Here is a 13,199-nt window from a genome sequence, read left to right as displayed (position 1 = left end):
CCCTCCTCTGCACTCAGTGGTGCTTGCGTGGAATCTCAACCTGGTGCTAAGAGCATTGCAGAAGCCGCCTTTTGAACCCTTGTCGAGGGCATCTCTGAAAGACCTGACGTTGAAAGCAGTCTTTTTGGTGGCTATCACTTCAGCCAGAAGAGTTTCCGAGCTCCAGGCACTCTCATGTCGAGAGCTTTTTCTGCAGTTCACTGAGGCAGGAGTGACTATTCGGACAGTGCCTTCCTTCCTGCCCAAGATTGTTTCTCGCTTCCATGTGATTCAGCAGCTCTGTCTCCCTTCCTTTCGTAGGGAGGTCTACCCAGAGGAATACTCTGCTCTCAATTTCTGGATGTGAGACGAGTCATCATCAGATACTTGGAAGTGACCAATGATTTCCGGAAATCGGATCATCTGTTTGTCCTGTTTACAGGTCCTCGTAAGGGTCTGCAGGCTTCTAAGCCTACAGTGGCAAGATGGGCAAGGAAGCCATTGCAGCGGCTTAGGTGGCCGCGGGGAAGGCCCATACCTTTGCCAGGCATTACCGCTTGACTGTGGCTGCTCGGGCGGAGGCCCGGTTTGGAGCTTCAGTGTTGCGGTCAGGGATTTCTATGTCCCGCCCTGGGTGAGTACTGCTTCGGTACATCCCACCAGTCTATGGATTGATCAGCTTGATGATATGGAAGGTAAAATTATGTATCATACCTGATAATTTTCTTTCCATTAATCATAGCTGATCAATCCATAGCCCCTCCCAGATATCTGTACTGTTTATATTCTGGTTGAATTTTAGGTTCAAGTTTAGCCTTCAGTTACTTCAGGAGGACTTCGTGTTCAAGTTCTTCTTTCACTTGGATTCTTCAAGAGTTGAGACGAGTTTGTGTTACAGTGAGCTGCTGCATTCCTCTCCCCTCTGTTTTACGGGGCTGGATTGAGATTTAAATTCTGCCGGCACTCCCTCCCGCTTCGTGCGGCTGTAGGGCAGCTTTGTACCCCTCCCGCTTCGGCGGTGTTAGGGTCAGTCAGCTCCTCCCGCAGTTGCAGGATAAGCCAGATCCCCCCGCATCGGTGGGTGTGGTGTCCCTCCCCCGCTCCGCGGGGATGAGCTGGACGGATTCCCCTCCCCCACTTGTGTGGGGATGAGCTGGGTTAATTCCCCTCCCCCGTTTCGGCGGTGGTGAGCTGGGCAGAGTGTCCCTTCGTGGGTGTAATTCTCTAAGTGCTGAGTCCTGCGGATGGAGCTTTGATATCGACATACTGAGGAGTTTCCGGCAGCACATGACCACATATAGGGAGGCAAAAGTTTGCTCTCTATCTCCACCTGCTGGTAGATGGACACAACCCACCAGTCTATGGATTGATCAGCTATGATTAATGGAAAGAAAATTATCAGGTATGATACATAATTTTACCTTCCTTGCATTCTACCCTATTGCCATGGTCCAACCTTTTTAGTTTCCTTTTCTTTGATCAGAGCTTCCTCCAATATGAGAACAACCACCAAGAGTCCGCATAATATAAACATTGTGACTTTTTTGCCCTTTTCAGTACTATCCCAGTTATAAGCCAGGAATTTTACACTGCAGATATGTTGTGGCACAGTTGATGGAACATATATTGCCCAGATTTATGTCAATCTGAGGCATGCATCAACTCTTTAAGGAATGTTATTGCAAAAATAAAGCCAAGTTGCATCAGACAGATAAAGGTTGCATTGTGATTAGTACAGGCACAAGGGAATCGTGCACAGAATTTATGTGGTATTAACGGAAACTTGCCATTTGTTTCTGGACAAATTAGTAGCTAAATATATGCCAGATGGGTTTGCCTTTCATTTTTGCAGTAAGTTAGCTGAAATTAGGTCCTTTTGCTGTTTATCACCACCTTGAGTTCTCTGATGTGCAGTTAAGTCTGCACTCTCAAATTACAACCCAGTTTTCTTATTATATATGGAGAAAAACTTGACAGTGTACTATTCTTCTTCATCTACAGATTGCCTTACACCAAAGCTTGTAAAGAAAAATCCAGCATTTCTTGTTCAAAGGAAGCTCCAGCTCAATGTAGGGCATGAAAAGAGCCTAGGGCAGTAGTTCCCAAATCTGGCCTTGTGAGCCTCTGGCCAGTCAGGTTTTCAGTATATCCATGCTGAATATACATGTGAGAAATTTGCATGCAGTGAAGGCAGCACATTTCTCATCTATCTCATGAATATTTATTGTGGATATCCTAAAAACCTGACTGGCTGGGGTCCTGCAGGACAGATTTGGAAACCATTGATCCAAGGCAGTGGTTCTCAACCCATCACATCCATGCTGTCAGGTTTTCAGTATGTCCATAATGGATATGTATGGGGTAAATTTGCATGTATTGCCTCCTTGGTATGTAAATCTATCTCATGCATATTCATTGTAGATATCTTGAAAATCCAGCTGGCTGGGTGTGCCCCAAGGACTGGGTTGAGAACTACTGATCTTGGATACAAATTCTTTGTAAAAGATCCTCTCTTAACCTTTTAGAAATGGCACATTATCAACTAGTCTGATATTTATTCTCCATTGCAAAGGTAACCAGGTAAATAGCCTCTATTTAGCTGATGGATTTCCTCTACAAAAACATATCCTTTATCTTACAATCAGGATGCAGAATAGGATATGGTATGTAGTCAGCATTAGTGGCCATGGTAGGCAAGATCAGAACTTATTTGGATTGTGGGAGAGATTTATCTTTTGTTTTGTTTTATTGGATCTCAGTGCTGGATTGTGGTAGAATTAACCATGTTAGCCAAATTCCAAATTAAGAAATTCAGGCATAGATGTGATAGCTCTAGAATGGTTTCAGTCTTTATTTTTGATTAGTGATCATTTAAGGTGTCTAAACAGGAAGTTCTCTAGGGCTTGCCTTCTTAATGGCAGGGTTCTTAAAGGAATAGCCAGGGCTTTTAAAAGAAAAGTCTGTGACTTGTCCCAGGGCAGTTGAGGCTCTAATGTATTAAGTAATAGCATACAAGTGGCATACAGTTTCTCAATTTTCAAGAGCAATACATTTGTTCTCTCTCTGTAGGTTTCTTAAAGGATCCATTTAAGCCCCTACCTGTAAATGTATGTACGGTGATGACCTTAAGCTGTTAATTCCAGTTGATGCTAATGAAGTCATAGCTTTAAACAACCTGATTTGTTTCTTGGCTTCATGCAAACCCACTACAACTAAAAAAATGTCTTTATATTCAAGACGTTGTGTGATTTTCTAGGAAGAAAGTGCTATGCTTATTGTCTCCATCATTAGTTGGTACTTCTATTACCAGCAAATATGTTTTGATTAATTTAGGCTTTCATTCAGCTTATTTTCAACTTAATAGATAATGGTTATCAGGAAGGTCTTTTAGTGCCTTGATGGGTGTGCTCTTTAAAGTGATTTATGCATATTACTGTTTCAGTCGTTTTGGTTTGGTGGTGTATGCCCTCAAGTATTGGCATTAAAGATATTGTTGCTGGATAATAAAGTTAGTTTTGAAATATATATATCTCATGTGTGAGAGATGTTTAACTGTTTAGCCAGTAGAAGTTACGTCGACAATTTTATTAGCTGTGAGATGTCTAAGAGTATTTTGCATCACAAGCAGCATTTTTAATATCTGTGATATGTCTAAGAGAATTCTTTTTTTTTTTTTAAATTGATTTGTTCTACTATTTTAATCTTTGTTCATTTGAATTTTATGCTGTTTGTATTCTGTAAACCACCTAGTTTTTAAGTGGTATAGAAATTTGGAAAATAAATTAATACATGCAGGTGCCCAGTTATAGAATTGCCCTTAATCTGGGTGGGACTAAAATCTACCCCTGTATTTCCTTTTTTACAAAGTGAATGCATGTGTAGGAGGTAAACTTTGCACATCAGGATTTACACCTGCTCTTTTACACATACAAGTGTTTCAAAAGTGCACATTTAGATCAGCCTTTTATAGGCGGGACCAGGGTTGCTGTTTTCCTTAATACCTCGTTGTTTATTTTTCCCTCCAATTCAGAATTGAATGACGATTGCAGCCTCTGTGGCTTGTTAGCAGCATTTACATATGTAGATTTTCAAAATGGCTGTCATGCATATGTCAGTATCTACATATGTATGTCAAAGTATTTCACAGCTTACACAAGTAATTATCATTTACATAAGTAACTGTCCAGCTCATTTTCGAAAGAGAAAGGCACCCATCTTCCGACACAAATCGGGAGATGGGCGTCCTTCTCTCAGGGTCAGCCAAATCAGCATAATCGAAAGCTGATTTTGGCTGTCCTCAACTGCTTTCCGTCGCAGGGACGGCCAAAGGTCAAGGGGGCGTGTCAGCAGTGTACCGAAGGCGGGACGTGGGCGTGATTAACAGATGGCTGTCCTCGGCCAATAATGGAAAAAAAGAAGGGCGTCCCTGACGAGCATTTGGCCGACTTGTTCCCTTTTTTTTCACGACCAAGCCTTGAAAAGGTGCCCGAACTGACCAGATGACCACCGGAGGGAATCGGGGATCACCTCCCCTTACTCCCCCAGTGGTCACCAACCTCCTCCCACCCAAATTAACTAATTAAAAAACATTTTTTTCCAGCCTCTATGCCAGCCTCAGATGTCATACCCAGCTCCATCACAGCAGTATGCAGGTCCATGGAGCAGTTTTGTAGTGGGTACTGCAGTGCACTTCAGGCAGGCGGACCAGGCCCATCCCCCCCACCTGTTACACTTGTGGTGGTAAATGGGAGCCCTCCAAAACCCACCCGAAACCCACCGTACTCACATCTAGGTGCCCCCCGTTACCCTTTAAGGGCTATGGTAGTGTTGTACAGTTCTGGGTAGTGGGTTTTGGGGGGGCTCAGCACCCAAGGTAAGGGAGCTATGCACCTGGGATCAATTTGTGAAGTCCACTGCAGTGCCCCCTAGGGTGCCCGGTTGGTGTCCTGGCATGTGAGAGGGGACCAGTGCACTACGAATGCTGGCTCTTCCCATGACCAAATGGCTTGGATTTGGACGTTTTTGAGATGGCTGTCCTCAGTTTCCATTATAGGTGAAAACCGAGGTTGGCCATCTCTAAGGTCGACCTAAATGTTGAGATTTGGGCGTCCCCGACCGTATTATCAAAATGAAAGATGGCCGCCCATCTTGTTTCGATAATACGGGATGTCCCGCCCCTTCACCGTGGCACCCTTAAAGATGGGCGCCCAGTTCGGTTATGCCCCTCACAGTTTCCTCCATTGATTTTCTCCATGTTTATCTTTGTAAAATGGATGCTCCTGCCACACATGTCTCTACATAACGTGCATTCCTGCGTGTATTTTAGAGCAAGTATGAAATCAACAGATCCTTTTCTAAAATGCTACCAAAACCATATGCATCCTGACCTTGGTGTATCAACTCCCATTTTTACATTCTGTGTAAAATGGAGCCAATGTAGTTCAACAAATGCATTGCTGGTTATACCTTTTTGTTGCTGTTGTTGATATAACATAGTGTATTTATCATAATTTCATTAACCTAATAGAGTGATTGTAACTGGAAAACTTATAAATGTATTTGATCGACAAAAAAGTTCATAACTACAATTTGTTTCTTGGCCTTTCTTTCTGCATAAGTATTTAAATATTTTAATTTAGCAGAATTTTGTTTCTTTAAATTACAAGGCGCTCATTGTATATAGAGTAATAGATATATTCCTCAGCGACCCTCCAGACCGGTCAAGACGCGTGGGTTATGTCCTCCTACCAGCAGAGGGAGACTGAGAAAACACTAAGCTTTTGAAGCCTGTATATATAACCTGTGCAGAACCTCCACTAGCCAGTATTTTCTCAGTCTCAGCAGAGGTAGCAGTTGACAGCCTGTGCAGTCTCCAATAATCTGGTGAGGTAGTTTGTCATTGGGTCGTAGGATTTTTTCCTTCCAAACTTTATTCTGTTGCAGTACCCTGTACGTGTGTGTAAAAAAAAAAAAAAAAAAAAAAAAAAAAGTGCTTTGGGGCCCTGGGTCTGGTGGGGCCCAGTTTTTCCCCCTGGGGTGTTACACCTATGTTTGGGTCCCTCCCCCTGTGCTGCTCTCTATTTCTGTTTGCTTGGCAGCTTTGTGCCTCGGCTGCTTTCTCAGTATTGTAGCCTTGAGTGCCTTACAATTTCCAGATGCCAGAATTAGAGTACTGTGCCTTTAAGGTCAGTTATTCTATTTCGTTTTGCTTGGCAGCTTTGTGCCTCGGCTGCTTTCTCAGTATTGTAGCCTTGAGTGCCTTACAATTTCCAGATGCCAGAATTAGAGTACTGTGCCTTTAAGGTCAGTTATTCTATTTCGTTTTGCTTGGCAGCTTTGTGCCTCGGCTGCTTTCTCAGTATTGTAGCCTTGAGTGCCTTACAATTTCCAGCTGCCAGAGTTGGAGTACTGTGCCTTTAAGGGCATTTAATTCTTTATTTTCAGCGGACCGAACGGGGGTTTCGATTCCTTGCTGGAACGAGAGAGCAGCGCTTTCTTCAGTGCTTTTGCAGTGTGAGTGAGTTTTTGGTTTGGCGCGTTTGCGGAACAGCTTTTCCCTTCCCTCGTGGTTTATGGCGGCCCAGCTCCTCCGATGTCGCGCGTGCTCGTGGCGAGGGGTAGAGGCGCCGGGCGCTCAGTGTAGCTTTGCGGTGCACCTATAAAGGTGGCTGCGGCACCCCCCGACTTGACCGCGGAGGGATCGATGGTGTCGGGAGTCTCCGGGTCAGCGGGAGCGTAGGCAGGGCCGCTGTCAGCGGGAACAGTTTCGGCGGGAACAGCCGCCATCTTGAGTCTGACGCAGCCCGTGGAGCCAGCTGTTTTTGGGCCTGCGGCCTCCGTTTTTGGCACAAAAGGGCCTAATGACGGTCCAGGAATGGTGGGCTTTCCTCCAGATTTTGTCTGGACGCGGTATCAGGCCTGGAGATCGGGACCCCCCCCCCCCCCCCCCAATTGGAAGAGGGGGCTATTTCCGTCTTGGCTGAGAGACCACGGTTAGAGTGGTCAGAGGACAGGCAATGTTTTTCTCCTGTGGCTGCAGAAGCTGTGCTTAGTGATCTGGGGGAGTCAGATGGAATTGATGGCTCTCAGGAGCAGGATTGTTGGATTCCTGGAGAGGATCCTTCAGTAGTGCGGATTTTCCATAGAGATGAGCTGTCAGAACTCATAGATCAGGTGTCGTCCTCCCTTCAGTTTGGTTCTGAGGTGGCTTTGGGGGAAACTGTCCAGGATCCGTTGGTGAAGGGCATTCAGCGTCAGGCGTGATCCTTCCCTATGAACAAGGATCTCCGGGAGATGATTTGTCAGGAATGGGATTTGCCGTGTAAGGTGGCAAAGGCAATGGCGAGGCTTTATCCCCTCCCTCAGGACGATAGGGATTCCTTTAAGGCTCCCACGGTAGATGCAGTAGTGATGGCAGTAATTATAGCTACGGCTATCCCGGTTGATGGAGGAACGGCCCTCCGTGATCCTCAGGATAGGAAGTTGGGATCTTTTCTCAAGCGTAGTTTTGTTTTGTCGGCTCTAGCCCTGCAGGCCTCGGTTTGTGGGGGTCTGGTAGCTCGGGCATGTTTTTGTTGGGCCGAGAAGCTCCTGGATGATTCGGTAGATGTTGGTTCTTCTGGGGGTCAGGAGTTAGCCGACTTGGACATGGGTTCATCCTTTTTGTCTGAGGCTTTTATGATTTGTTGCCTACTTCAGACAAAAAATATGGCTATGGTTGTGGGTCTCTGCCACTTAAGGGAGCTATGCTCTTTGGAGAAGATTTGGACAAGTTAGTGTGAGGTCTTAGTGATACCAAGGTTCTATGGCTTCCAGATTTTCGGTTCAAGGCAGGGGCCAGAACTAGTTCCTCTCGGGGACGGTTTAGGGAGGCTCAGCGGTATAGGCCGGGCAGATCGAGTGGGACCTACCCTTAGCTGTCTGTTTGTCTGTCCAATTTAGATTGTAAGCTCTGTTGAGCAGGGACTGTCCTTTCATGTTAATTTGGACAGCGCTGCATAAGTCTAGTAGTGCTGTAGAAATGTTTAATAGTAGTAGGACCTCTACGGGTCGGTTTTTCCAGCGCACTCAGTTCTTTCGTGAGAGGCGTCGCGGAGGGCGTGGCTTTTCCGCAGGAGATTAGTATTCATGCCGCAATTCCCAATGAAGGTGTGCGGGCTCAGGCTCTGGTGCATGTTGGGGCATAGCTGAGTCTGTTTTACCAGAGCTGGGCCCAAATCAGGTCAGATCAGTGGGTTCTCAAGGTGTTTCGAGGCGGATATGCGCTGGAATTTGAAAGCTGTTCTCCCGAAGTGTTTCTGGAATCCCTCTGTCGGTCTTGGAGCAAGAGGGCAGCAGTGAGGGACACTCTGCGGTGGCTGCTCGCGTTGGGAGCCGTGGTTCCTGTTCCTTCAGATCAGCAACGCTCAGGGTACTATTTGATCTATTTTGTGGTCCACAAGAAAGAGGACACTTTTCGTCCCATTTTAGATCTCAAAAGGGTCAATGCGGCACTCAAGGTGCCCTCTTTCCGGATGGAGACGTTGCGGTCGGTCACTTCCCTGGATTTGACGGAAGCTTATCTTCACTTTCCTTCGTGCAGCCTTTTGGTTCCAAGTTACAGGGTCCGATTCGTCGGTTCCTTGCAGAGAAGGCGCCGACGGCCCGTACTTATCGTCAGGTCCTGGGCCTGATGGCGGCGACCATAGAGGTAGTTCCATGGGCCAGGGCGCACATGCGTCAGGTACAGTCAGCTCTGCTCAGTCATTGGTCCCCTCTGTCGCAGGACTTGGAAATGTGTTGTCCGCTGTCGGTGGCCCCTCGTCTCAGTCTCCGCTGGTGGCTCAACCCGCGCAATTTGGGAAAAGGAATGCCGTTGGAGTCCCCACAGGGGCTGGTAATGGTCACGGATGCCAGTCTGCAAGGTTGGGGGGCACATTGTCTCGGTCAGGTAGCTCAAGGCCGGTGGTCTCGGGCAGAAGCAGAGTGGTCCATCAACCGGCTGGAAACTCGGGCCATTCGGGTGGCGCTCCAGGCCTTGACGTCGGTGGTTCGCCACAAGGCAGTCCGAGTGCTCTGTGACAATGCCATGGCAGTAGCATATGTCAACCGTCAAGGGGGGACGAAGAGCCTTGGCGGCGCAGTTGAACTCATCTTCAGGCTCTCTTGGCAGCGCATGTGGCCGGGGTAGGTCACATAGATGCAGATTATCTCAGCAGGCACACTCTAGATCCCAGAGAGTGGTCTTTTCTTCTGTCAGTGTTCCAGTGAGTTGTGTCGGTCTGGGGATTTCGGTGATCTTAGGGCAACGGCTCGCTATGCGCATGTTCAGAGATTTTTTTTTTTCAGTCGCTGAAGAGACCCTTGAGCGGAGGGAATCGACGCTCTTCTGTTGCCTTGGTCTCGGGACTGACTGTATGTGTTTCCTCCGTGGCTGTTAGTCGGTCGAGTAATATAGCGCATCGAACATCACTCCGGCCGGGTGATTCTGGTAGCTCCGGATTGGCAGCGTCGACCATGGTACGGAGACCTGGTGCGGTTGGCAGGGGCGGCGGCCCTGCCTTTGTTGGGATCAGTTCTGTGTCAAGGCCCGATAATCATGCCGGATCCGGCTCGGTTTTCGCTTATGGCTTGGCTCTTGAGCGGCACAAGTTGAAGAAGGGGCTTTCGTCCAGTGGCTTTGCTACGATGTTGAGTTGCCGTAGACGATCCACTTCCTTGGCGTATGTCCGGGTTTGGAGAATCTTTGAGCACTGGTGTGAAGACCATCAAGTTCGGCCGTTTCGCTCTTCGGTGGCGGAAGTTTTGGAATTTTTGCACGATGGTGTTGATAGGGGTCTGGTCTTGTCTACACTGAAGGTTCAGGTGGCAGCTTTGTCATGTTTTCGTGGGAAGCTTCAGTGAAAGTCCTTCGCGTCTGTGCCTGAGGTAGTGCGTTTTTTTAAGGGTGTTAAGTTGCTGCGTCCGCCTCAGTGACGGATGGGGCCTCCGTGGGATTTGAAGCTAGTTTTGGATGCTTTGATCAGGCCTCCGTTTGTGCCTCTGGTATCGGCATCTTGTAAGGATTTATCTTTAAAGACGGTCTTGTTGGTGGCGATTACTTCAGCACGGAGTGTTTCAGAGCTTCAGGCTTTGTCTTGTAGGGAACCATTTTTGTCCTTTCTGAGGGAAAGGTTTCGTTGCGGACGGTGCTTTCCTTTTTTGCCCAAGGTGGTTTCCGAGTTCCATGTTAATCAGGTCATCTCTCTGCCAGTGTTGGGTGATATGGCTGGAGATTCGGAGCAGCGTGGTATTGCCAAGCTGGATGCAGGAGAGTTTTGAGTTGTTATCTCTCTGGAACTCAGGACTTCAGAGCCTCTGACCGTTTGTTCGTTCTTCATGGTGGCCCAAAGAAGGGTGCAGCGGCTCCTAAGGTGACCATAGCATGGTGGTTGAAGGAGGCGGTTGCATCTGCTTACTTGGTGAAGGGTCCTGTGGTGCCTAGGGGCTGGTCTGCTCATTCCACTAGGGGAATGGCAGCCTCGTGGGTGGAGAATAGTATGATTTCTCTGTTAGATATTTGTCGGGCTGCGGTTTGGTTTTCGTTGCATTCCTTTGTGAAGCATTATAGGATTCCTGTGCATGCAAAGGACGAGGTGCGCTTTGGGGCAGCAGTTTTGACCTCTGGCCTTAGTAGGTCCCTCCCGTAAGTTAGTTACTGCTCTGGTACGTCCCACGCGTCTTGACCGGTCTGGAGGGTCGCTGAGGAAGGTGAAATTAGATCTTACCTGCTAATTTTCTTTCCTCTAGACCCTCCAGACCGGTCAAGAGCCCGCCCTGTCTGTATTGGAGGCCAGGAGGTGTGTTTGTTGGATAATTCTTGGCTGCTGTAGATTGTTGTTTCTCTAATTGCAGACTGTTTATTTCTGTTTTGTGATAGGAGTCCGGGACAGGTAGGGCTCTTCTTTGATAGTCCACCTGTAGAAGCCCAACTGTTTTATCAAAGGCAAAGGAACATGTTTCCGTAAGAGCAAGCGGAAGATGTTTGTTTTTGCAGTTTACTGTGACCACGTACAGGGTTGCTAGTTGTTGTTAGTGTTTTTTGTTTCTCTGCTTTGTCAGGGTTATACTGGCTAGTGGAGGTTCTGCACAGGTTATATATACAGGCTTCAAAAGCTTAGTGTTTTCTCAGTCTCCCTCTGCTGGTAGGAGGACATAACCCACGCGTCTTGACCGGTCTGGAGGGTCTAGAGGAAAGAAAATTAGCAGGTAAGATCTAATTTCACCATTGCAGTCATTGAATTCTCCTGAAAATAAGTACATATAAATGTATATGCATATATGTTTGTAATGGAAAAATATGTGCAGCTTTAAATGAATTCATTTTGATTAGGTTTTGACACTAGGGTATCAATTTTGTCTCATTTGCCACAGTGCACGAGTTAGAGAATCTATGAATAAAGAAAATTATGTTTGCAGTTTCTTCTCACAAACGTCATTGTTGATTTTTACTTTTAACTTGTTCCAGCCACTGTTTAAATCTATGCCACAAAATTGAGGGAAGGTTTGCTAGGACTTCTCTCTAAACGTGTGATATTTTTGTCATTCCTGCTAGAACTGTGATTCCTATGTGTTTGCAGTGGCTTATTCTTTCTGAGCCCCTTACAAATAAACTAAATGGAAGGCAGGGTCTTGGCCTGGGCAGCATCTAATATATTTGTAAATCAGTCCTATACATATTTTATCAAGGCTTGTTCATTATTTTGTAACATATATTAGTCTCAATGGCTTGATGGTTTTATTTAAAATACAAAGCATATAAAACAATGGTTGGAGTAGCTAGGAATTAGTTCATGATGCCACATCCCAGATGATTATCTGTCGTACAGATAATTGAACCTTCATTATGATGCTGCTGCTTTTTAGTTAAATTTCTAACCTTAGCTCATATGTTAGCATGTATGCTGATTTCTTTGTCAATAATGCTGTATAAATATTTCAACAACTTGTTTGCACTATAATTTATCAGATTCTTGCATGTTAGATTGCAGGGAAGATCTGTTTTCTGTACTTAATATGCTACAAATAATGGATCTTGTTTTAGGAGCTAAACTCAGCTCTAGTGGAACGAGATCGAGCAATCTGTGAGAGAAATGAGTTACTGGAAAAGTACTGCCATGAAGTGAAGGACAAGGCTGAGGCCCAGAAGGAGCTTGATCAAGCTTGCAAGGATATAGAGACTGTGAAGGAAGAAAGAGATGTTGCCAGAAAAGAGAGAACAGAAGCAATCATCCAGAGAGACCATCTATTAAGGGAATATTACCAAGCTCGCCAGGTACTTCTCAAGTCTTTCAGATATAGCTGCATCAGAATAAACACATACTGTAATCAAAGCACAGCATGAGAATAATCTGGATTATCAAAACAGTAGTAGTTTACAATTCTATTGGAAACTGTTATCTTCCTGTTAGTAGTCTCGGATAAAATGATGAAGATAGTGCTCTTGATATTATGGGAACTCGTAGAAGTTTTGACTTTCTCAGGATAGCATAAATTAAGGCCACCCTCTACTATCATGTGAGTCTGATCAAGATAAAGTATTTAGTTGAGCAGGAGAGAGGGAATCCAAAGCACATGAAACCAAGCCAAGTGAAAACACAGTGAGACTCTAAGGATGAGTTGGCATCTAAAGTTTATTAAAGGACCTCACAGGCTTTGGCAGTCTTTCTTTAGCTGTATGAATTAGCAACGGCTAGTAATACTTACCAATCTTTGAGAGAATGAAGAACTTACATTGGCGATTCCTGACGCAGGTGCTTGCCGAAACATTGCCCGTGTCAGCTCCTTTAATAAACTTTAGATGCTAACCTGTCTTTGGAGGCCCACTGTGCTTTTTTTCACTTGGCAAGATAAAGTATTTGTCATGAGGTCTTATTTTAAGAAAAAAGCTTTGTTATTTTATGAATAATCCCCCAGATTCTATGAGGCACGGCGAGTAGCACGTGTTAAATTGTGCACGTGGATAATTTACATGCACTGCTCAATTGAGTAACAAGCCAGTTAGTCATTATTTGTCGATAAAAAACAATTATCACTAATTGTCAATAATTGGAATTTACATGTGCTTCTTTTTATGCATATTCTTAAATGTGGCACATGTAAATTCTAGCAAGCATAGTTGAAAAAGGAGCATGGCTATGGGAGGAGTATAGGCATGTCAGAGGTGTCAATCACATTTACACGAGGCGCTATAGAATTCAGGG

General features: G+C 45.7%; 1 protein-coding gene across 1 annotated transcript in view; it reads left to right on the top strand.

Annotated features, from left to right (window-relative positions):
• The window catches only part of DLG5 (discs large MAGUK scaffold protein 5), a 298,386-nt gene that overhangs the window by 121,942 nt on the left and 163,245 nt on the right, over positions 1–13,199 (top strand). The window contains 1 exon segment of the mRNA XM_030203236.1: positions 12,041–12,271. Within this exon segment, the coding sequence (XP_030059096.1) occupies positions 12,041–12,271 (231 nt within the window).

The sequence above is a fragment of the Microcaecilia unicolor genome, chromosome 5 (genome assembly GCF_901765095.1).
Source record: "Microcaecilia unicolor chromosome 5, aMicUni1.1, whole genome shotgun sequence".
Taxonomy (NCBI): Eukaryota; Metazoa; Chordata; class Amphibia; order Gymnophiona; family Siphonopidae; genus Microcaecilia; species Microcaecilia unicolor.
Note: the sequence above shows the minus strand (reverse complement) of the source record. Positions and strands in the feature narration are given on the sequence as shown.